The sequence below is a fragment of the Apium graveolens genome, chromosome 3 (assembly GCF_009905375.1).
Source record: "Apium graveolens cultivar Ventura chromosome 3, ASM990537v1, whole genome shotgun sequence".
Lineage (NCBI taxonomy): Eukaryota > Viridiplantae > Streptophyta > Magnoliopsida > Apiales > Apiaceae > Apium > Apium graveolens.
The window spans coordinates 38,898,175-38,923,164 of record NC_133649.1 but is presented as its reverse complement, the minus strand read 5'-3'; the positions used below and the strand labels follow the sequence as shown (position 1 = coordinate 38,923,164).

The 24,990-nt window shown below is 32.6% G+C and overlaps 2 protein-coding genes and 1 pseudogene across 4 annotated transcripts; 1 reads left to right on the top strand and 2 right to left on the bottom strand.

Moving 5' to 3' along the window:
• Positions 1-1,983: 1,983 nt before the first annotated feature.
• Positions 1,984-13,092, top strand: LOC141712159 (LEAF RUST 10 DISEASE-RESISTANCE LOCUS RECEPTOR-LIKE PROTEIN KINASE-like 1.2). 3 transcript variants are annotated; one of them, XM_074514983.1, is made up of 4 exons: positions 1,984-2,746; positions 11,524-11,559; positions 11,680-11,937; positions 12,039-13,092. In XM_074514983.1, the coding sequence occupies exons 1-4, from the start codon at positions 1,993-1,995 to the stop codon at positions 12,968-12,970; spliced, it is 1,980 nt and encodes a 659-aa protein (XP_074371084.1). In that variant the 5' UTR covers positions 1,984-1,992; the 3' UTR covers positions 12,971-13,092. The 3 variants fall into 3 exon arrangements, with proteins under 3 accessions (XP_074371084.1, XP_074371082.1, XP_074371083.1); XM_074514981.1 differs by lacking the exon at positions 1,984-2,746 and adding an exon at positions 8,050-8,881; XM_074514982.1 differs by lacking the exon at positions 1,984-2,746 and adding an exon at positions 9,725-10,745.
• A 1,046-nt stretch (positions 13,093-14,138) lies between these two features.
• On the bottom strand, positions 14,139-19,743 carry LOC141714139 (PR5-like receptor kinase; annotated as a pseudogene).
• Positions 19,744-24,108: 4,365 nt separating this feature from the next.
• LOC141714138 (putative mitochondrial protein AtMg00310) lies at positions 24,109-24,561 on the bottom strand. The gene is made up of 2 exons (XM_074517676.1): positions 24,226-24,561; positions 24,109-24,123 (listed from the first exon to the last, which is right to left on the bottom strand). The coding sequence occupies exons 1-2, from the start codon at positions 24,559-24,561 to the stop codon at positions 24,109-24,111; spliced, it is 351 nt and encodes a 116-aa protein (XP_074373777.1).
• Positions 24,562-24,990: the final 429 nt, after the last annotated feature.

Below are 24,990 nucleotides of genomic sequence, written 5' to 3'. Positions count from 1 at the left end.
ACATACAATACAACACACATAATAAATGAAAAAACTTATAATTTCTCTATGACTCCTCTTCAATTCTATTCTTTCTCTTTATTTTTTTATATTTTTGCTCAATTTCAAGAAATGAGATTTTTTAGTTAAAAAAATAAAGTACCAGGATATAACCGACTGATGGCAGTCGTTTATATCGACAACTATTAAACGACATCGTTTTACCTTCATCGAGTACATATTTAGTACTTTAAATTAATTTTATATTATAAACAAAACCGACCAATAAGAACCAGTCAGTTTTATCGGTGCCAAGTTAGATGTGTAACGGACTCACCTGTTGTGATGGATTTTGTTCGTGCCACATCATCCAAAACTACATCGTTTTTTGTTTTTTAACAGTCATAAGCGACCGGTTGACTATCGATTGATTATACTCTACCTGATACACGCCAATCGGTTTTAACCAAATTTTCTTGCAGTAATAGAAGTAAGGGTGCTAATTTCTTGAAATAGGTTTAACATTATTGCATTTGTTAAAGAAACGGTATAAATAAGCCATTCCTTTTTCTTCTTTTATCTATACTATTATTTTAAAGACGTAAAATTAAAAATTTGGTTGTTGGTCCTTGATCACACAATCTAGAGCCGTCGGATCAAATTAATGGATTCCGTTAGATATAATCTTAAAAATTATTATACAAGAAGTATACGGTTGGAATGTTATCACCAATATATTAAAATTATAATTTACAATATATGATGATAAAATAAGTGTGTTGCATTGTAAAATTATTATACTATGAGTATAAGTTTCGAATCCAACAATAATATAATAAAATTATATTTTACACATAATGATAAAAATAACCGTGTATCGAAAGAGTTATATATAATATAGTATTATTACTGTTACTAATGATTTATTATCTTACTTTTGTGCTTGTTTCGTATTTGATTTTAGTTATATGATCTCAAGTTAAAATATAATTGCCAAAACCCTATTTCACTTGTCTCTCTGAGTCAATCGCACACCAGTTTAAAGCCCCTGGTTTCCCTTAAAAATATATAAAAGTACTTTTTCCTAGCTTAGAGAAACGTCCTTATTTATAGTATACTAGTTTCAATTTGAACAAAAGAGTCCTCTCTTTAATATTATATATATTTTTCACTTTGGTATCTACAAAAATCTGATAACACATAAGCAATTATCATATTTTAATCGCCAATTGTTTGAGCTTTAAATTTTTTTAGTAAATATGCATTGTAACATTTAAATTAAGCATCTTTTCGCCCACCGTATTCTGCAACTTGAGCCATCATCTTATCTTTAAGTGCTCTTAACTTTCTGATTAACGATGTTTTAATACGCTAGCTTAGCAATTAACTATTAATCTCGAGTTCTTTTAAAATATATAAAAATGACATCATCAACTGTATGTATACAAGTCTAAATATTATAAAATTTGTCCGCCCAAGGAGGAGAATTCATGATTATAGGTTAATTGTGGTAAAAAAATTACGAATTTACATTAATTTTTGAAAATTGTGCTTTTCATTTCTTAAGAAATTGGCAAGGAGAAAATGGAGATAGCAAAAAAATTAAAAGAGTCGGTGAAACAACCCTGACATACAAGTAAACTAACGACCAATAAAACGCGTTGTATTGTGCATGCAAACCGAATATGTAACATTTCACACCGACCAACCCTTAGCTTGTTTAATAGGGCTTTTTTGTTACCCTCTACTTTTTGTTTGACTATTTTTGTTTTGCCTTCAAAATTTATTACAACTTGTTTAACTACATTTCTTTCCTTAGCCATCACATTCACGTCTATTTCGTACGTAGCTCGCTCATAATGTACTTTATATAACAATAAATTACATTGATAAAGTTAGTTATTAAATAAAACAAAATAGTGGGACCAAGTATTAGGGCTTTTCTTTAAGTATATAAATGTAAGGACTTGATTCTTTTACTGTTTTAATTCTTCAACCATTTATAAGGCCGCCATGATAATGTCTCAAATGCTCTCCTTTCTTTTCTTATTTTCATCTATTTTCATAAACTGTAACGGGCAAGATCCTTGCCCGTCACACGAATGTAATGGTGTTGAGATCAAATATCCTTTCTGGCAGATAGACGGAACAACATCAGAACAATTCTGTGGCTACCCCGGCTTCGGACTCAACTGTTCCAACACCAACCAAAATCCTGTGCTCAACCTCCCTAAGGATTCTTACTATGTTAGTGAAATAGATTACGATAATTTCACATTAAACCTTATCGATATCGATGTTGTTGGTGCAGCATGCCCCAGGGTGCGTCACAACTTTTCTGCTGAAACCTTGCCTATTTATTATCAGACAGATTCTAATTTGAACCTCACGTTTTATTTTAATTGTTCCTCTGCTCCCCCTCCTCCTCTTCTATCAACTCCAATTGGATGTTTGGCTTCTAGAGCAGGACAATCATATGTCGTTGAGGCAACAATTGATTCGAAAGGGTTTGATCACTGGTACGATTATTGCCAGGACAAAGTTGAAGTAGCTGCAGAAAAAACTTCGATTAAAAAGAATGATGTTGGAGGTGTCAGTGGCTTCCGCGATGCGTTGAATGAAGGATTTTTGCTGAATTGGAAAATATTAAAGGAGTGCCTAAAGTGCGAAGAATCCGATGGGCGCTGTGGTTACAACAATACAGCAAAGGAGTCTCTGTGTTTTTGCCAAGATAACAGCACAAGAACAAATAATGAGTCTTGCAAAGGTATGTTACGCTTGTTTTAATGAATTTTTAAAGTTAAAGTTATGAATATGTTTCTGTTTGTTTATTATAGATCGTTGTAAGTGTGTCATAGACTCAGAGAAGTAGTAAGTTTTACTAGATCTGCGACAATGTCTAAGATATTTTAGACCCCCGTACATATTAATGTTAAGAATCAGCTTGGGTTAAGCTGAGAGGCTTGGGTTACTAGTGAAAAAAATTATGTCTTAGTTTCTTAAAAAAAGACAACAGAATCAACCAACCAATGGATTCAGGAGAAGGATTACTAGATAAGCCCCACATATGTGTCAACAGTTTGCTACCTAAACTTGGTGTAGTAGTTGAAATGCATAAGGCTGCATGCAGCACTTTTGTTTTAGATTTATGTAGTCTACTGGTTAATTAATTAAAGTAGTAGTTTCCGAAAATGACTGGGAATCGTATGGTGTGACATGTACTATTTATTAATAAGCCAAAATCATACTCCCTCTGTCCCTCCCATTTGTTTACACTTTCCTTTTTTGGATGTCCCTTCCAATTGTTTACATTTCAAAACTTTCCAAAAATAGTAAGGTTTTTATAATTTTTAAAATAACTACATTCACTACTTCTCTCCACTATACCCACTTTATACATATAATATTAATCGGTCCCACTACTTTACTCACTTTTTTAACTTTCCTCCACTATTTTATCATTTTTCTTAAACTCCGCGCCCCACCCAAATGTAAACATTTGGGAGGGACGGAGGGAGTATTATATTTGATATTTTTAATATTAAAATATCAAGTTTTTTATTCATGATATAATTATTCTTTTGATTCCTATATAGTCATTTTTAAATTATATTATTAATTAATTACATTCTACCTATCATCACTATTCTATTCTTCGTCGACTTCAACTTTTTTTAAATGTCCACGGAAATAGTGACATCTAAGATACTTCTAAATTGGAAAACATCTTTTTATTTATAAATTAAATTTTTTTTAAATAATTTATAAATTATATTCAAATTTAATAAAGTAAAATCATGTTTATTTGGTACTAAAAATACTAGAGTACCAGTATCCACTATATAAAAATTATTATTTTGATTTTTATATAATTATTTTTAAATTATATTATTAGTTAATTAAAGCCTAATTATCAACACAAATTCTCCATTGACATCAACTTCTTTTAATTTATGTCCACCTAAATAACGACATCTATATATACTTCTAAATTCAAATACATATTTTGACTTTTAAAAGATAATTTACGAATTGTATTTAAATTTAATTAAGTAGAATTGAAATAACATCTAGTTGTTTTTAAATTAAAAATATATTTTATTAATAATTATCAAGTAATATTAAATTATCTAAAATAACAAAGATATTTGGTTCATATGATAACTATACAGTTCGTTTAACAAAGAAATCATTTTAGTAATATAGTTAAACACGTAGAATTCTATACTTTCATAACAAACACTTGAATTTAATAACATTTATATATATTTTACATTATTATCATATTAAATTTTTCACAAGTACTATTTAATATTTTACATTAATATTTTAATTTCGATCCATCTTTTACAGGCGATTATGTGGTTATGAGATTCAGTTTTATACTTATAATAATTTGAATTTTTAATCTGTTGTGCTTTGGGTTAATCAACTAGTAAGTGATTAATAAATTTGAATTTACTCGTACAAAACACAAAAGCTTACAAAATAAAAATAGTTACAATTAAATATTAATGTTGTAGCAATAAATATTTATACATTAACAAACTTATACATCTTTTTATAACATTAGATGTAAGTATTAAATATGATATATAATATGTGTAAAAATTATAATATTATTATATATATATTGGTGTAAAATAAACCAAAAATTATAATATTGTCATATACATAAATCTAAGTTACGCTACATAAAAACATCTTACTTAAATTACATCTTACATGAACAATAATAGAAAACACCATCAAAATAATTTATTTTTCATAAAAAAATAATTTTTAATAGTAGAACAACAATATTTAACAACAATTAAGTAGAATTTCTTCTAAAAATTTATAAACAAATGTAATATAGAATTTAGTATAGATTTTTCTATATATTTCTTCTAACAACATAATTATGATTTTTTTGTTATATTCAATTTTTATTCACTAATTTTTCTTTTGTGAAAACTTAGAACATTACTCCAAATTTATATAAGATTTTGTGTTTTTATTTTATATAAGAGTGATTTTAATGAAGTAATGACATACATATATACGTGTAAGTATATTTATATATATATATATGTTTATTTGTGTTGCATTTCATAAATAAATATGAAATAATTAAAATGAACGGAACTCATAATTGATTTTGCAATAGTTGCAACCAAACCACCTAAATTATTTCAGGAATTATCATCCAAGTGTGACCAAAAAATGGCGACGACACTTATTTATGTTCGAGTTTCTTATGTGCTTTAGAATTCCACCCGATTCAACAGGAAATGAAGAATACAAGTATAACACTCATGTTCTACGTCGAGAAAATTTAAAGACTTTAGTTCAATTTATAAGACAAACTAAAGTGCACCACCAAAACCTGATCTTTTAATCGACTGTGATGAGTTTGTGGACTAATTTAATTGGCTAAATTTGCACCTATGGGCTTCGGTTTATTTTGGAGACGTTTCAAAAATAATTCAAAATTTGAGTCGGGTTATTACATATGGTATTAGAGTTTACTTTTAAAATTTTTATGCACTAAGTTGCCGTATATGGGGATACGAATGGTGGTGGTATTATCGCACAATTGACAAGATTCCGGAGGTAGGGTTACAAAATCTGGAAATATCATCCCACAATAGTTAGAGAAGAGTGAGCTGACCCATGAGCTATTCGTTTAGGCTAAATGTTAATGTCATGAGGGGAGTTCGTAATACTCCAGTCCCAAATTTCAAGATGACTATCGATGAGCGTCCATAACTAATATGATGGATCAAAACTGAATTTTATTTTTTTACCCCACGCTAATTGCCTTGCGCCCCTTACCTCTGATGAAAAAATACTCATAAAAATACCCTTGTCTTCTGTACCACAATTAAGAAATTTAGATTATTGTTGCACGGTGATGAAAAAATTCATTATGATATGTTTGACAGAGGAGGGCAGTGAATGATTAACAGAGAGTGTAAGAAAATATAAGCAAATAGGGGTAGTGATTCTTAAGAAAATGTATAGATATATTTTTATATGTTTTTATATGTTACGCACAAGAATAATTAAATATTGGAGACCCTAAACTGTGATTACAGGAAAAAGAAAATAAAATCTAAAAGAATGAACCGATTATTTACAAAAATTCCATTTTCCTACTCCGAAAAGTTACACAGGAGACATGTGTGTGATCTTTAGAAAAATAATCTATGTAGTTGATGTGAGCAAATAGATTTGAAATCGAAAATAATACGATTTATCTATACATATAGGGTTTCTATTTTAAGATTTATTTTATTTAACCATTTATATAGGGTCATAATCTAATAAAACCAAATTAGTGTAGAAACTAGAAATCGGTTCCTGGCCAATTTTTAATAACAATTTTTAACTACACAAATCACTCGTTTATACATCATAAATCACTATTATATATATTAAAAAAATCTCTTAGAAATAAATACATACGTACATATATATCCTATATATATCATCACCATCTTCCACCGCACTTTCATCACCATTACTAGCACCTTTCATGACTAATCACTGCCGCTTATCATCACAACTAGCCGACACCACTTTTCATCATAACTTGCCAGAACTAATAACTACTTGTCACCACCACGCACCCTCCCTCATCACTTACTACCACGAATGATCTCCTACAACTTCAATTTATCATCAACAATCAAGCACCAATAGTTAACATAAGTAGATTTTTTCAATTACGAAAAATTAATATTAATAATTTTTTTTGTAAAACAATGATTAATTGTGTATATACTAGTGATTTTATAGTTGTAAACGGTAATTGCAGGACTGTTTTCACTTTCTTTTTAAAAATTTGTTTATATTTGACCATTTTTTTTTTTTTTCTAAGTATATATTTGACCATTTACTTACACACACATATATATAGCCAAATTATCAAATAAAAACTGAACTTAAAATAGAAATTAGAAACTAATCGAAGCCATTAGATTAATCTAATTTAATGGCCTCCCTAAAAGCACAACACCCTACTAATCTGCACACCCCACACACAATCTGAGTTTTTCCCCTCCGTTTTTAATTTATTTTTTTCCGTCAAACGGTAAGTTTTTTTTTAAAAAAATTTGACTTTACTGTATTTTTCACAATCTCTCAACGATCGATTTGTATATCATATGTGTTATATTTCGAACCAAATTTAGAATAGACAAATCGAAAATTACTTCGAAATATAACACATATGTTATGTAAATCGATCGTTGAGAGATGTAGAAAAATACAGTGAAATCAAATTTTAAAAAAAAAGTTATGGTTTGATGAGAAAAATTAAATTAAAAACGGAGGGAAAAAACTGAAATTGGACGTGAGAGAGTGCATAATAGTTGGGTGGGGTGCTTTTAGGGAGGTCTTTAGATTAGGTTTATTTAATGATTAAGATTATTCTAAGTTTATATTTTAAATTTAGTTTGTATTTGATCATCTACGTATATGTTCCTCATTCACTGGAAACCGTTCTTAAAATTAAAACTGGACATTAAAAAAAATAGAATCACGTCAAAATATAACATATACGATATAAACATTAATCATTGAGAGAGATTGAAAAATACAGTACAATCATATTTTAAAACAAGTGATCGATTGATAAAAAAAAACAAAGGAAATTAGAGGAAATGAATATGTGTATTAATTCTGGGTAGTGGATGTTTGATTAGTCTATAGTTTTGGCTCAAAGGCTGCAATTCGTCCATATAAAAGCACCAGCAAAAAACTTATATAAAATAAAAATGATTAATGTATGAACACGGGAAGCCGAAATACCCCCGTACTTGACCCGCATCAACAAAAATCTAAACTTCCTTTGTCTGTGCTGAAATTATTTACATCCCCCCAACATTTGACATGGTCTTTGCCCTTCTTTTCAAATGTGAGAATTTCGAACACCTTGCCTTTTTTTGATTTATGCTATGTGTTCAACTCCAAACAGTTTTCCCGTACATAAGAAGATTTTACAAATGTTTTCTAGGATTCGTTCTATCTTTTCCCAACATACAAGTCTTCTCTGTCATCTCAAATATATTTCTGCTGATTCTAAGATCACTTTTCATAATGTATGCTCAGCTTCTTAAACCCTACCAGTGTTTCTTAAACCCCATCTGCTTCATCGTCTCATTCCATGTGCTTGTTCTGCTCAACATCCCCATTTATCACGCTCAATTTATTTATCAACAATACTATTTTGAATGTAGTAACACTTCTACTGTTAGATGCGGTAACACGACATTCAGTAATCCTGAATACCCTTTCTGGGGAGAAACTATTCGGTCTAAACATTGTGGTCTCGAAGGGTTTGAGCTCCGTTGTGAAGACAATGATCTTGTTATAGATATTGGTTCAGCTAACAAGCACCATGTAGTTACTATCAATCCTTTAGAAAGTTTGTTAACATTAAATCGTTATGATGACCCTCTGGAGAATATTTGTGCATCTCGGAAGGTAACCAGTACAATATTGAATGCAACACTTTATGATTACGGCGAGAATACTGAAGATGTTAACTTATTCTACAATTGTGACGATGAGATTAGTTCACCCTGGATAGACTATAAATTCACATGCTCGAATGACAATAAGAATTTGGTTTATTTCTTCTCAAGAAATAAATTCGATCTCGTTGATAAGCCTGATTCATGCATTAGCACAAAACTTCAAGTTGATAAGAGGGTGTTGGAGGAGTTAAAAAATAATAGTATACAGGCGGAAGAAGTTTTTAAAAGGAGCTTTGAGGTTCACTATAATGGAATGAGCAGAAAAGCTTGCAAAGACTGTAGGAAAACAGGTGGATGGTGTTGGAGAGGCACGTATTTTACAAACAACACATGCATTTATAGCAACGGAACTGTTCTCCCTCCATATCCACAGCCAGGTGTGCTCAAATCATATACTCTTTGACTTACAGTTCTATGGTAGTATAGTTTAAAATATCATCCAGGACGATGCAACTAAAATATGCATATTGCCAACTTTAAAATTTATTTGTATAATCTTATTATCCAGACCAGATAATTTGCTATGGTTCCGGCCTTGGTAAATAAATAGTACAACCCTGCCCAGTCTTTATTTCTCCAAGCTCTCCAGTTCCTCTGTTTACTCTGCTTTCTAGTTATCTTCAACATTCTATTTTCTCTCATCGCCTAAGATGTTCTTGAGTTTGTATTTCTGCTGCCACTCTTTCTGGTAAGAGATTAGCTATTGCAATGAGCTTAGGTTACCTACGCTGCAATGAGTTTGGACCTCTTGCCCCGAGTCTTTACGAACTCATCAAGCCCATCATCTGCTATATTAAAGCAAACCAAACTTTTAGATTAAATACCAGGGTTTGCGGAGAATAGGATGTATGCAGACCTACTTAAAACCTTGACAATAACAAACTCAGATTATAAATTTAAACTAACCCTCGAGTCTTGACTGAATTGCAATAAAGAGAAGAGACAATAAATTTGTTGTAAATAAATTGATACTAGTAGTACGGGTAAACAATCGAAACATACAATTCATCATCAAGAAAAATATGGGAGAGGAAGTGTCGCATCAGTTGCTGAAATCAACAACTCTGTTTGGCACGCCAGCAATAAAAGTCTGAACTCTTTGTACACATATATACAAGCACTATAGACTTTTGACAAGGTCGTCGGCTCATTATTTCCACATCTTTATAGAGGAAAATTCCCAACACTTGCCTGGTTCAACATTATTGTTTTCATTTTTTTACAAAGTCTTTAAAGCTATAGTTTAGTTTTTCCATAGCCATTGCTTTACAGTTTCTCAATTTCTCTGCTCCTGTGACGCTTCTTTCTTTCATACAACATACTCTGCTCACCTTAAACTCGGCTGATTCATAGTTTTCCTTGTAAAAGATTCGTGCATGATGAATGCTAAACTCTTCAGACCTCGCCAATATTTCTTAAACCCTGTCAGTAACATCATCTCCATCCTTTTGTTATTACTCTACATTCCAATACATCGTGCTCAAAATTATATTGATGAGTACAACGACTGTAAAGAGATGACTACTCATGCCTGCGGCAAACCTATAAAAGGGGGACTTGAATACCCTTTCTGGGGAGACCACGATATTCGACCTTCGTATTGCGGGCTTAAAGAGTTCGAGCTCAGCTGTGAAGAAGATGATCTTGTTGTTGATATTGGTTCCGATAGCAAGTATCGTGTAGTTGAAGTCAATCCGTCATCAAGTGGGTTAATATTACATCGTAATGATGATTCTCTAGAAGATATATGTGCATCTACTTTGACTAGTAGTACAATATTAGATGAAACACTATATGATTACGGAGACAACACTGAAGAAATCCACTTGTTCTACCAATGTGGCCCTGCCGCTGATCCAACAGGGATCACGTTTAAGTTCCCTTGTTCGAGTGGTGATAAGAAAGAGGTCTATCTTATCCCCAATAATGACTTGCCTAAATACAGGCAAAGTCTTGGCTCGTGCAAGTACGCAACACTTCCAGTTAATATGAGTGTGCTTGATGAGATCATACATAACAAACGACAGTTGGCAGAACTTTTAATGGGCGATATTAAGGTTCGATATAATAGTATAAACAAAAATGCTTGTATTGACTGTGTGAAAACTGATGGATTGTGTTGGAACGGCACATCTACTGAAGAAGAAAACACATGCCTTTATAGCAACGGAACTGTACTCCCTCCATATCCAACTGTTCCTCCTCCATATCCAACTGTTCCCCCTCCATATCCACAACCAGGTTTGCTCGACTTAATTAGTTGCTATTTTCTAAGTTTACGCTGATAATAAGATATAAAATTTAGCTTATAATCTCATTTACGATATGGATAAAGGATATAAACTAGTAAGATGCCAAGTATAGCTTTTACAAATTGTTCACGTGTCTTCCTCTGACTCTTCCTTCTTTAAGCAACATACCACTCCGCATAAACTGAGTTAATTCTTAGATTTTGTTGTACAAGACTTCTGCACTCCTGCATAATGTATGATTAACTATGTAAATCTCACTAAAATTCTTGAAACTCTATCTGTATTATCGTGTCAATCCTTAACATCACCTCTCTTCTGAGACATAATGCTAAACATATTTTACATAAGGCCAGTAGTAAGAAACAACTTTTGCCTGCGGTAAACATATGTATTCCCTTTCGCGGTCGTTCATTCTCCAACTTGACTACTACAGCTTATAAACTAGATTTATAGAGTGCGTAATCGTGTCATTATATAGATTCATCTGTGGTAATTATGATGAACACCATGTCATAACGTCAACCAGTTTATGAGGTATCAATATACCCATCAGGTTTGTTAGCACAATACGCGTAAGTTGTACTAATCTCTAGTCACATGGGAAACGTGCTACTTTCCCCTCCCCCTAAATTAGTAGGCAATTTTCCATTTTCTACTGTGAGCTTTGGTAATGAAATTGTTTGAAGTTATGACGTTCGACATGTATTGGTCAGTATTACAAAGGGAAATTTATATTTTTATGCTGATTTAGCTTGCAATATTGACAGGAAACAAAAAGAATTTGGGACCGAAGATTGGCATAGGTAGTGTACCCTTTCCTTCGCATTTTCATCACTTAATCTAATGCAATTTGGCATTTTTCCGATCCCTATATATATGATAAAACTTGTAGCTTTATGTGTTTTTAAACTTTCTCTCTGCAGCAACCGGTGTAGTTGTTTCTGTATCGCTCATTCTATTGGCTCTCTTCCTCTTCTGTCGCCGTAGAAAAGCTAAGCAAAGTTCATACGTTGTTTCTCGAAATATATCTTCTTCTTCCTTCTCAATGTCCGATTCTGAAAAAGGGAGCGGCACCTACATGGGAGTACCAACATTCTCGTACAATGAACTTGAGAAGGCTACCAACGATTTTCATTCTAATAATGAACTTGGGGATGGAGGTTTTGGGGCAGTTTATAAAGGTACCTAGTATTAGTTTAATCTTCCAAGAAACTTTTAAAATCCTCTACTTTGCAAGTCTTCTGAAACTGCAATTTGGAATTTGTTTGTATTTGTTAATTAGGCAAACTTCAAGATGGGCGTGAGGTTGCAGTGAAGCGATTATACGAGAATAGTATCAAAAGAGTTGAGCAATTTATGAATGAGATTAAAATTCTCACACAGTTGCGCCACCCAAACTTAGTTGTTCTTTATGGAAGCACATCTCAACAGTGCAGAAAACTATTGCTTGTATATGAATACATACCTAACGGTACAATTGCTGATCATCTCTACGGAGAGGATGCAGAGCGAGGGAACCTTACATGGAAGACAAGAATGAGTATTGCTGTAGAAACTGCAAGTGCATTGTCATATCTTCATGTTTCAGAAGTCATTCACCGGGATGTGAAGACCACAAACATACTGTTAGACAACAATTTCCACGTCAAGGTTGCAGATTTTGGCTTGTCGCGTTTGTTCCCTTTGAATGCTACACACGTCTCAACTGCTCCACAAGGTACTCCTGGATATGTCGATCCCGAGTACCATCAATGCTACCAGCTTACGTCTAAAAGTGATGTATATAGTTTCGGGGTTGTTTTAATTGAGCTTATTTCATCAAAGCCTGCCGTTGATATCACTAGGCATAGACATGAGATTAACTTGGCAAACTTGGCTATAAACAAGATTCAAAGTGATAAATTGGACGAGCTTGTGGATCCAACTCTAGGATTTGAATCAGATGACGAGGTAAGAAAGATGATCACGGAAGTGGCAGAGTTGGCATTTAGGTGTTTGCAAAGTGAGAGGGAATTGAGGCCATCAATGCAGGAAGTACATAAATCTCTGAAGGAAATTCAAAGCAGAAATAGTGGTAAAGAAAACGAGTTACAAGATACTCTGTTTAGAGATGATGCTTCGTTGTTGAAGAACTATCCCCAAAATCTTTCTCCAAATTCAGTGACTGCAAAATGGGTCAGTAGCAGGTCAACAAACTCGAGTTCAAGCATCTAAGCATTTGTTTATTTGTTCACATGTGTGAGGTTTGTTTCTCCGTCTTCTAGTTAATTGCTGAATTTTGTAATTTTATATCATGACCAGATGTTCAGTTAGTCCATGTACATATTTTTTCGCAACTATATTGTCAACAGATACTACTCTACTTGTATAATCTACTGCAGAACTATATATAAACTATTTTTTACAGAGGAAAATGTGTATGCACATTAGAAAAAAAGAAATACAAATAATCATGGCGCCGTGGTAGGACATTAAAAATTTAAACAGATAGTGTATTCAACTAGAATTATAGGGAGCCTAGCTATTGCATTCACAACATAAGCAGTTCAACTATGTATAGGGAGAGCCTTCCAGCTAGGAAGATAAAAAAAATTGAGAAGCATTTTGCGCAACCACATTAAGAGATTAAAGTTTGCTTCTTATGTCATGACGATCATCTCAGGTAACTGTCCTGGTCTTATAATACCAGCATCATGCTGCCTTGCATTCCTCTTACATTCATTTCTACACATTGTAAGCATACGTGTGAAACAAAAGAATAGTTATAATCTTGAGAGGTTCTCAAGTGACTCCATTCATGAGGAAGTCTAGCAAGGGGGACCAACAGTTGAGCACTGTCTGGCCAATAGTTATAATCTCTTGAATAAGATAGCGGATTATTAACTTCAAGTGCAGAGTTAAATTTTTTGCTTTCAGGTAAGCCAGCAGAGAGGTAGCCCTTGACACAGTCCTGCCTCCATCACTCATATGCATTTTAGACGAATTTCTGGAATTGTGGACAAACAATCCCAGAATCTAGACAAAAGCATGCGTTCTGATTACTGAGACATTTTAATGGAAAGTTACTAAAAATTACATGTTTGAAAACAAAGATTAGTTTAATCAATTTCATAACAAATAATTTAAGAAATTGTTTTATAGTCATAACTTGGTTAATGTGATTGGTCCTGTAGAGATCTTGTAGGAACAAGCATAACAATATGTAATATTCGACATATTCGACTGCAATAAAAGGTTTGGTTGCACAGACAAGTAAGACAAGTAATCTTATTTTCATCTTCATCACGTGAAATCTGAGCAGAAAACTCATATACACGAGATATAACTGTAAATTTAGTATTGAATGTAGTAATTACTTGAGAAAATGAAATCCCTGGATACGATAACCTCATAATCATATTCTGCTTTGTTACGAAAAATTAAAGGTTTCAGTACCCAAGATTTGGAGATGGAAATAATTCAAAAACAGGACAAAGTACACAACCCTGTTTTACACCAGATGACCCAGTAATATATAATAAGTATTATCCAACTAGTTGGATTACTGAATATACATGATCCAATGGAGGCATCCTTCTAAATTTATGTGGATGTAATGGATTCTGTTCCTGAAGGAGGGCAGAGTTCCAGTTTTGTTTGAGAATTTGATGGTGAAGTCGGAAGTGAACACAAGTATGGATTTGGTGGTATCTCCAAGGCTGCTGTCTGCCCTTTCAGCATCTCAATAACCTTTGTTATTGATGGCCTTTGTGATGGATACGTCTGTATGCACCATAATCCGACAATTACCATCTTCCTTACAAGTTCATTTTCTTCTTCAGAAATTTCATTTGCCAAATTTAGCACATCATCACATTGGATTCGCTTGTACAGCCAACGAGGATAATATATCTCACTTGTGTGATCTGCTCGAGCATTAACATTCTTTCTTCCTCCAACCATTTCAAGAATCATCATTCCGTAGCTGTAGACATCAGATTTATGAGACACTTGCCCGAAATTTCTACAAGCAACTTCGGGAGCAATATAGCCGATGGTTCCTCTAGCTTGCAATAAAGATGAGACTGCACTGTCCTCTGTGGTGTATAATTTTGCGAGCCCAAAATCGGATATCTTAGGGCGAAAATCTTTGTCAAGAAGAATATTATGTGGCTTTATATCAAAATGCAGAATACGAGTGTTGCAGCCTCGGTGCAAGTATTCTAGTCCTTGTGCAATCTCAATCGCAATGCTGAACAGTTTCTCCCATCTAAGTTGTCGTGATAGCAAAGAGTTTGTACCATGAATGAACTTTTCTAGAGATCCATTAGGCATGAACTCATATATAAGAGCTCACCGTTTACCCTCATAACAAAACCCGAGGAGAGTAACAACATTAACATGAGAAGTCCTGCTAATGCTTGAAACTTCATTGATGAATTCCTCTCCATTTCCTTTTGTTGCATTCAAGACCTTCACTGCCACATCACGGCCATCTAAAAACCTGCCTCGATATACCTTTCCGAAACCGCCTGTACCTAATTCATCTTTAAATGAATTTGTTATTTTTTTAACTGTAGAGTACCCATATCTTTTGGGAATCAAGGATCCATGTTGCTGTATGAAGGCATCAACATCTTTGGGATAAGAAGACACATTTTTAGAGAACAACAATGAACCATGTTTAATTTTCTTCCAGCAGAAGTAAATAATGGTTACGATTAGCAGAAGTATGATACCTCCTAATACACCACCTGCTGCAGATAGAAAGTGTAAGATACCTAAAGCTACAGGTTTTACCATACACACCAATATTGAAAGAATACTGAGTTACATATAGTAAACGCTAAGCAATGAAAACACTACCTATGCCAAGCTTTAGCGCCAAATTCTTGTGTTCTCCTGTTTGATAGGCCAACATATATATAAATTACTCTTTGTAATATTTCAAATACATAAATCATCAATATTTTAAACAATTTTTTTACCAAATTTCATAAAGGGAAAGAATGCATCTGATATCTCATACTAATATATGTCAACATTGCTATAAACTTTTATAGAGTACAGAGATATTAAGTTAGGGCAAAACTGGAAAAAGACACGTGTCTATGTCTAATCTACTATCTGGAAATGTGCCGATCCAACACAATCCACCAACATTCGAACAGTCTGCACAAGCTTTTCGGTATGTTGCTGTATTATAATGAACCTCGAAGCTGCTGCCAAAAAGTTCTCGCAGTGATTTTGAGTTCATCTCCTCAAGCAGATTCCTTTTAACTGGAAGTACTATGTGAGAACACGCGCTAACATCTAGATCTTGTGGTAATAAATTATCCGGGAAGAAATAATAAAGAACCTCATCTTCATTCGGACAAGTGAAATCAGAAAGAATCAGGGTTTTATTAGTTTCATCCTTACAATGGTAAAACAAGTGGACAACTTCAGTTCCCGGGCTGTAATCATATAGTTTTTTGTTCAGTATAGTTTCTGGAATCGAACTAGAATTAGGTTCGCAAATGTAATCCAGAGGATTATAACTACGATTTAATGTTAAGACTTGTGATGACAGATTAAACTCAAGTACTTGATACTTGTTATTGGGACCTATATTTACTTCAACATCATTTCCGTTGCAGCTGAGCTCAAATTCTTCAAGTCCGCAATCTTTAGATCGAATACCAACTCCCCAGAAAGGGAATCCAATTCCTTCACTTACGGGTTTGTCACAGGCACGAGTAATGGTCTTATTACAAGACTTGTACAATTTAGTATTAATTTTAGCATCATGTGTGGGGATGAAAAGCGATAACAAAAGGATTGAAATGATGAAACTGATGGAGTTTAACCCATGTTGGTGAGGTCCAAAGAGTTCAGTACGCATTATGCAACAGTTAATAATCAACTGAGGATATGGAGTAGGACGAAACAAGAGTAATAAGCAGAAAACTGCAAACATACATTTGATAAAACTTTGCCAATAAAAGTGGTGTGCAGGTGATTGAGTGGGAGTTCATGGGTTCCACTATGGGTTATAAAAAAAACTAGTCCTTTGATATAATACAAATGGGGGTCCAAGATTTTCATTTGGCTTCATTTAAAAAATAAATAAATTTTAGCCTAATATATTGGTTTAAAGTTAAAAGGGATATTAATTTAACTAGAATGTATATGTTTGCCTAATTTCATTGTAAGTAAATTAATTTAGTAAATATTTAATTAAAAAAATAAAATCTCTATTAATTAATATAAGATAAAAGTATAAAATACAAATAGATACAAAAGTAATATGTGTCTTAAAAAGATGACATATTTATATACAATATGATGTGAGAAAAAAATTATATTAAAAAAGTACCTCAAATACACTTAATTTTTTTTTGAATTATATTAAATAAAGTTCAAAAAATTAAGTATACACGGTCAGAGACGGAGACGTCAACTCAAGGGGGTGCGAGGGTACTTGTCACCAGATTTTCCGAAGTAATGCCTATAGACATGTTTTTTGCAAAAAACATGCCCAAATGACATGTTATTTATCAATTAAATATAATAAAATTTAATAAATAATTATTATACTAATATACAATGAACTTAAATATAAAATTGAAGTTAGTTGACAGTAACAACCAAATACAATCATAATACTCATTTATATTAGTAAATTTTTAGATATTAAAATATATGTATATATTTTAAAATTATATTTCTTATTTTTAAATATTTGTAATATTAAAATAATTATTAAAAAATAAATGGGCAGGCTCATGCTGTGACATGCATCCTAACCGCCAGCCATATCCTTGCAGGCTGAACTAAATTTCTTCCATAGGCAACTCGGATTGGAATCATGGATACCCTTTTTGACTAAATTTCTTTTTTGTTTTCAATTTTTGCAATTTTTTTTGTTTTTTTTCCTATATTAACTTAATGGTTTTAAAATATTTTTAAAAATTATAAATACTTTTAATGTTACTTTGATAAATTTTATTATGGGAAACAAAGTGACATGGGTAAAATTTTGAAAATTGTAAAAATTTCATTATTTTATAATTAATATTTCTAGCTATTTTTCATTTTTAAAAATATAATATAAATCGCCCCCCCTCCGGAAATTCTGCTTCTGTCTTTGTCACTGTGCACAATCACCGATTTAAAGTTGACAGCCAAATTATTCCAAGTAACCCCAAACAACCTCTAATACTTAATTTTAATACTAATGTTCAACGCAAAGCTAAGTGCTGGGAATTTCCATCGACATATATACTTAGATATACACCGTAGGTTTAGACTTTTTTGTATAGAATACTACTTTTGCTACCGTGTCGTACAGGTTTGCTTCCATTCCTTTCAGATACTTGTGTGACTGTGTCAACTGTCAAGTACTCAATTTAATTGGGTAAAATTTCGTGCCTTTTTTAGTGTAAGACTTAAGTATAGGTTCAGGTTTATTATTCATTTGGTTATTATCAAAAATCATTCTTCAATTCTTTTGTAAATTTTTTTTTATAGTTAAATTTATTACTTTTTTAGTTATTATCAAGAATCATTCTTCAACTCTTTTGTAAACTTTTTACATAATTATATTTTTATTTATTTGGTTGTTGTCAAGAAACATTCTTCAATTCTCTTATAATTTTTTTACATAATTGATATCTTATCCAAAAATTTGATAAACAATATCTTTTATATTAAAAAGAGTACGGGAGGTCATCTCACTCTTTTTTCTACTTTCTCAATTTAATTATTAAATAGAAAAATTGTTGATTACCAGATCATATCTTTCTAATTAAACTTTTCTTTTAATTTCAAATCTTAATATCCTTTTAAATTTTCTCTACCTATTAATAAAAGTCTTAACTCAAATTTTAATCATCTTGTTATTTTTCTCTGCTATACTAATAAACTAGTAAATAAAGTCGCATTTCGGTGTGGTTTTTAAGTATTCTATAAATTATGATATGAATTAATATAACAATAAGATAAAAATGAATTTGAGCCGCTCTCCCGTTAATGATCAGAATTTGTCCGCTTCAAATATATTACATCGTATACTTCGAATATCTTATCTAGTATAAAATTGAAAATTTAATTTTATAAAAAATTAAAATTTTTAATTTAAAATTAAAATTAAAATTTAATTTAATTTCTAGTTTGAATAGGATGCCATCTAACCTCTTCCTCTTGCATCTCATCATTATTAAATAATAATATATTTTTTCTTTATAAATCCAAACTACTCATATACAAGTATGTTAGACTTGTAATTCATTTTTTTGAATAAAAGATAAATTTCGTCCGCAAGGGTTGACTCACTTGGTTAAATAGAGGAAAACTAAACTATCCTCTTGGTCACAGTTCGAATCCCACGGGAGAAAAATTTATGATTATGCCTCCTGAGCCAGAATCTGGTTCACGTGGTTTGCAGGCTATTGCGTGAGCCTGTAGGATGGGTAAGCGCACCCTAAGGTAGCGGCTGCGTTAATCTACGATAAAAAAAAGAAAGAAAGATAAATTTCATTACTAAGAAATGTCATGCAAACTGAATAACGTGGTTTAGAATCAATAATAGTGCGACAGGCAATCAGGAAATGGCCAACTTCTAATAAGTTATTGTGAGAATTTTGCAGACCTCAGATGTTAATTTGAGAATCTGATTCAATGACTACGTTGTCCTTAAGCAAAGAGACGAGCCACTGAAGCCCTTCAAGGATAACGAGTGCTTACCACTGTAGTGACCATAGCTCTACGTACACACCGTCTTTCCTGCGACTAAGCTTCCATTCTGATCTCGCAGCACCAGGCCCACTGTGAAGACATTTGATCCCAAACGTAAAACTGCATCTACATTTAGTTTGAAGACTCCAGGATCCGGTTTTTCCACTTAAGTGGTGCACTGAAATTAGTGGTTGAGCTGGTAGATGTTTGATTACTTCGTTTTTCCTGAGCTTCCCTCTAACAGAGATTATCTTTTCACTCCAGTCCATAGCTATAGGTGTTGTGACCATTTTATATTTTCTGGCCTTCTTGTTTCAAAAAAAATCAAATCCCCAAAAACATTCTGGCTATCATCAACACCTGATTAGAGGATACACTCCCTAATCTAATAAGTAACTAAGCTGGGGCAAGTTCCTCCAAAGGCATGTCATTATATGAACCTATGCACTGTCAACAAGCCTGAGCAAAAGGGCAATGAAAAAAGATGTGAAGAACTTTATCTTGTGAGGAAGATCCAGATTTCGTAGATTACTCCACCCATTTAATTGAGCCACAGAGCCCGTGTCTACATGTTGATTGTGCCGCATTTGATACCCTGTTTTGATATAATATTTACCATTTCTTATTTTTGACCAAGCTAGATGATATTCCACTGCTGGGAGGTCAGGAATACGGGTCGACAAAATTATTGTTGCATCATCTCTAGAGAACATCTCCGTCACTTTTCCATTGTCCCAAACTCTTGCATTACTTTGGAATAGGCTAGCCACCACTGTGCTACTATCAGCATAAATTCTGCTTTGATCAACCTTAAAACCCTCTTTCCCAGCTAACCAAGGATCTTGAGTGCATTTGATCAATTTTCCATCACCTAAAATCCACCTATATCCTTGCATAACTGAATCTTTTGCCGTGACATTCCATTGCCAAATAAAACTTGAACCTGACACTATGTCATAGATGGCGTAACTGAACATTTGATTAGGGGTGTTACCTTACATTATGTTACTACAGATGTAAATTTTTGCCCTATCACATCACCTACATTATGCTGGTTACTAAAGTTATAGGACTGTGTTGCCATAGACCACTAAGGTGTTAAGTAGAGCTAACAGTATTAAGAATAAAACAAAATTTAAATTTAAACCAAAAATAAAATTTGTTTTTAAAAATATTTGATTTGGATAGAAATTCATGTATTCGTCTTGGAAAGTAATATTATATCAAATAATTGACTTATGAACATTTTGTAACAAGTAAAATAGTTTATTTAAATATAAATTATTTATTAATTATTTTGATAAATTTAAATAATTTTGATTATAAAAAATACTTCTTTAATTATTTATTCTCGACTAATTAAATCCTCTAATAGCTTTATATTTTTACAAACTAATTAGTAGTTTTATTGTAATAATTATAATGTGCAGAATTAAAAAGATTAAAAATATTTGAATAAAGAAAAAGAAAATTGGGACAAATTAAATGGGGTGGGCTTGGGGAAATATATAATTTAGATAAAATAATTCAATAATTTGCCTTAGAATGTAATAGTATATCAAATAATTGATTTCTTTACATTTTATAATCATTAAAATAGTTTATTTATATATAAAATTAAAAAAATTAATAATTAGCTTAACTAATTTTATAAATTTCAATTAAAATGTCTAAATCCGTAAATTAAAGCATGTATTAGTTTTATATTTTCTGCAAATTATAGATTTATAATTATTGTAATAGCTTTATGTCTTTATAAATTTTGTTCACCTGACATTAACCTGTATATATGCCCTCTAGCAGACCTGGCAAAATATAGTTTTTTCGTCGGAAGTTAAAGTCCCGATTTTCAAGTACTCTGATGTGGACAAAATTTGTATCATCCGAACTTAAGTACATAACAGTTCAGCACAAAGAAAGTTTTGGCCTCAATTAACCATGCTACATATCTGTATATAGCTTACTGACTGCTAATTCAGTCTCACTAAATCTGTCATTCGTGTATTGCAATAGCTCCTCGGATGGTTGGACTCCTGGTCAAATTGTTTGTCTGGTTTTTGGAGCTGAGGATACTTAAACCTATTTTACTCTACATGTTGAAGAGAGAAAACCAAGTGCACAGGGTAAATACTTTTGTATCTTGCGGATCTCTAATAACACTAGTTACGCTTAATACATGTTCAGAACATAATCCAGTCAGCCAAGAACATGTTCTATGTATTTTTGAGTTATACTGATGGAAAGATCACTTTATTCTGTCAGGTTAATGATAATAATCTGTTTATTCATATGTTTGTACCTACGTGTGTACTGCGTTTTATGTACTATAGATAACCCCTGCTTGGCCAGATCAAAATATAAATATTTAATAATGATTATAAAAATTTATTTTAATTTTTTTATTAAAATATATAATAAATAAAATTATACGAATATTGCAATTTTTATTTTTAAATTATACTCCCTCCGTCCCGTTGATTTTTATACATGCACGTTTGCACGAGGCTTCCATAAAGTATAGTTTCATAATATTTTTTTAATTTTTTTTTGAATAAAAGTTTAAACATGAAACTTTTATTAAGAAAAAAAATAAAAAAATATTGTGGAGTTATGCTTTAAAGGAGCATTGAAAAGCGTGCCAAAAAGTAATGTATAGAATTTAATGGGACAGAGGGAGTATGTAGCTTTTATTAATTCGAATCTTATTATAACAACAAACTCAACGTGATTATGTATCTATTGTTCAAAAAGACATAACTAATATTTTACATCAAAACTTTAGTCGCAACATCATTGATGGATAATTTAACAAAAAATTAAATCAACAGCAATACGTGATTGCATATTAAATTTCTTATTGTTAGCTGAATTTGTGTTTTTGTATAGTTTGTGATTGCATAATTTTTTCTGATAAAATATTCATTATGTATGTATAATTTTGCAATTGGTGCTAAAATAGCATTCTGTAAGTATGAATCTAGAAATTACAATGTATATACGATTTTGTTTATATAAAAATAATATAAATATGTGGTATATAAGAATCAAAAAATGGGTAAAGTATTACATATAAAATTATAAGTCATACATGAATAAGAAAGAATAAAAATGTTATATTTAGAGCTATAGCAAGTTTAAAAAAGGGTGAAACCAAAAGTTTGTAAAGTATCCCTTAAAAGATTATTTCCTTATTAATTAATAATAACATTGTGGATTCCATTTTATTATTTTAATAAAAAATAAAAAAGAATTCTACGAAAAATAGAAATATCGTAATTGTAATATGATTCCAATCTATATTTTGTTAAAAATAACATAGAACTCTACATGAAAGAGAACTATAGGGGTGAAACCAAAATACAGCGTAACCGTACTATGATGAAACCAAGTACCCTATCAAGAAATAATTTGGAGTTCTACGAAAATAGAGTTGTAATCATATTACGGTTTGAACAATTTTATTTTTACACTTACATAGCACTTTTTTTTTGATAAATTGCACTTGCATTTTATTAATTCTCTTCAAACAAAAGATTACATAGAATAAAGTCCGGAGCATTATCTAACCACTCCATCGGACCTGACATAGAATAAGCAGTCTGAGCTAACATATGGGCCACTTTATTCGCAGATCGGTGTTGAAACACGATTAACACTTCTTGAAAGTGTTTAATTACATCGACACACTCGTCAATAATGGTATGGAAATTTGAATTACCACCAGTACCATGCACTGCATCCACCAACAGCTTCGCATCCAACTCGAACACACACTTCTCTGTTCTCCAATTTCGCACCCACATCAGCGCTTCCCTTAGACTCAATGCTTCAGCTTCACGAGGTTGTCATTCCCCTCGAACTGTTGCACACTTTGCTCGGATAAAACGACCCCTATCATCCCGCACCACACATCCTACCCCTATACTCCCCCTTTAATTGTTGCACGCAGCATCAACATTCACTTTGATCCATCCATTCTGGGGTTTCTCCCACTGTTTCACTATCTGCTGCAACCCTGCTCTATTTCCTTGAACCTGACTATCCTAGCATTGCTTCCACTCCTGTAGCAAACTTACTGACATAGACTTCACACTAAATGCAGAAACATTCTTATCTTGCCATACCAGTACATTTGGTCGCCACCACAAACCCCAACAGTACAGACCAATTGATACACTTTGCTCCAGATTACGATCTCTGAATGCAGCGTTTAGTACCTGTATTATTGGAATACCATCATTTTCTGGAATAATCTCCTGCAACCCTACACTCTGCCATAGATCTCGAGCAAATTGACAAGTAAACATCACATAAGTTGCTGTTTCTGCATACACATGACAACTTTTACACATTATATCAATATCTACTCACCTTTTAATCAGCTCACTTGCCGTAGGTAATACTCCCTTACAAGCTCTCCATAAAAAATTCACAATTTTCCCAGGAAGCTTCAATTTCCATAGCTTCTTCCAGAAAACGTCTTCAGCACTCATACTTTCCCCACAAATTCTTCTATAATAACTCCTAACAGTAAAATTTCCATGGTTCTCTAGCAGCCAATACCATGTGTCAGGTCTACTACAACTGGGTATCGGTACTTGTTCTATCAACCACTGATCCCTTTCGTTACATAAGTTTTTCAGTATCTCCTCATCCTACTCCCTAGCCTCCTGTTTCATAAAATTATGCACTAACGCCCCTTGTAATTCACTATGACATTCACTAGTTAGGTACCCATTCTCCTTACATGGAAGCCACGGTATATGTCATACCCTCGTCGATTTCCCATCTCCTATCTTCCTCCTACAGCCTTGTTTCACTGCACCCTGACTTGCAATAATACTACGCCACATATACGACGGATTAGCACCCAACTCCGCCTCCAAGAAACTAGTATGAGGATAGTATCGAGCCTTCATTAACGTAGTCACCAACTTGTTTGCACTATTAACTAACCTCCATGATTGCTTAGCAAGCATAGCAACATTAAACTCTCTAAGCTTACGAAATCCCATTCCTCCCACCCCCTTAGCCTCACACATCTTCTCCCATCTCATCCACTTTATACCTCTATGATCCCCTCCTCCACCCCACCAATAAGCATTCATCTTTTTTTCAATTTTATCACATATCTCTACCGGTACCAACAACAAGTTCATCCAAAAGTTAGGAATAGATTATGCTGCGGTTTTTAACAAAGTTACCTTTCCAGCCTTAGACACGTTTTGTGAACTCCATGCTTGCAATTTCTGGTCTACTCTGTCAACCAAAAAATTAAAAGTTGCTGCTTTATTACTTCCTATCCTCATGGGCAACCCCAGATACTTCCTCGGGTCTGATTTTTCCTGCACACCAAGCTGATCACACACTTCAGTACGATCTTCTACCCTTGTATTTGCTGAAAACGTAATGGCTGATTTAGTATAATTTATGTGCTGCCCCGAGATATTTGCATACCTCTGCAAGATCAATTACATTGTATTAGCCTCCGTCTTTGTAGCTTGAAAAAACAGGTAGCAATCATCCGCAAATAGTAA

Coding starts and splice junctions, on each gene's coding strand:
- LOC141712159 (XM_074514982.1), top strand. CDS start 9,881: ATGATGAATGCTAAACTCTTCAGACCTCGCCAATATTTCTTAAACCCT. Junction 10,746..11,523: donor CCCTCCATATCCACAACCAG/GTTTGCTCGACT, acceptor CAATATTGACAG/GAAACAAAAAGAATTTGGGA. Junction 11,938..12,038: donor TTTTGGGGCAGTTTATAAAG/GTACCTAGTATT, acceptor TTTGTTAATTAG/GCAAACTTCAAGATGGGCGT.
- LOC141714138 (XM_074517676.1), bottom strand. CDS start 24,561: ATGAATGCTTATTGGTGGGGTGGAGGAGGGGATCATAGAGGTATAAAG.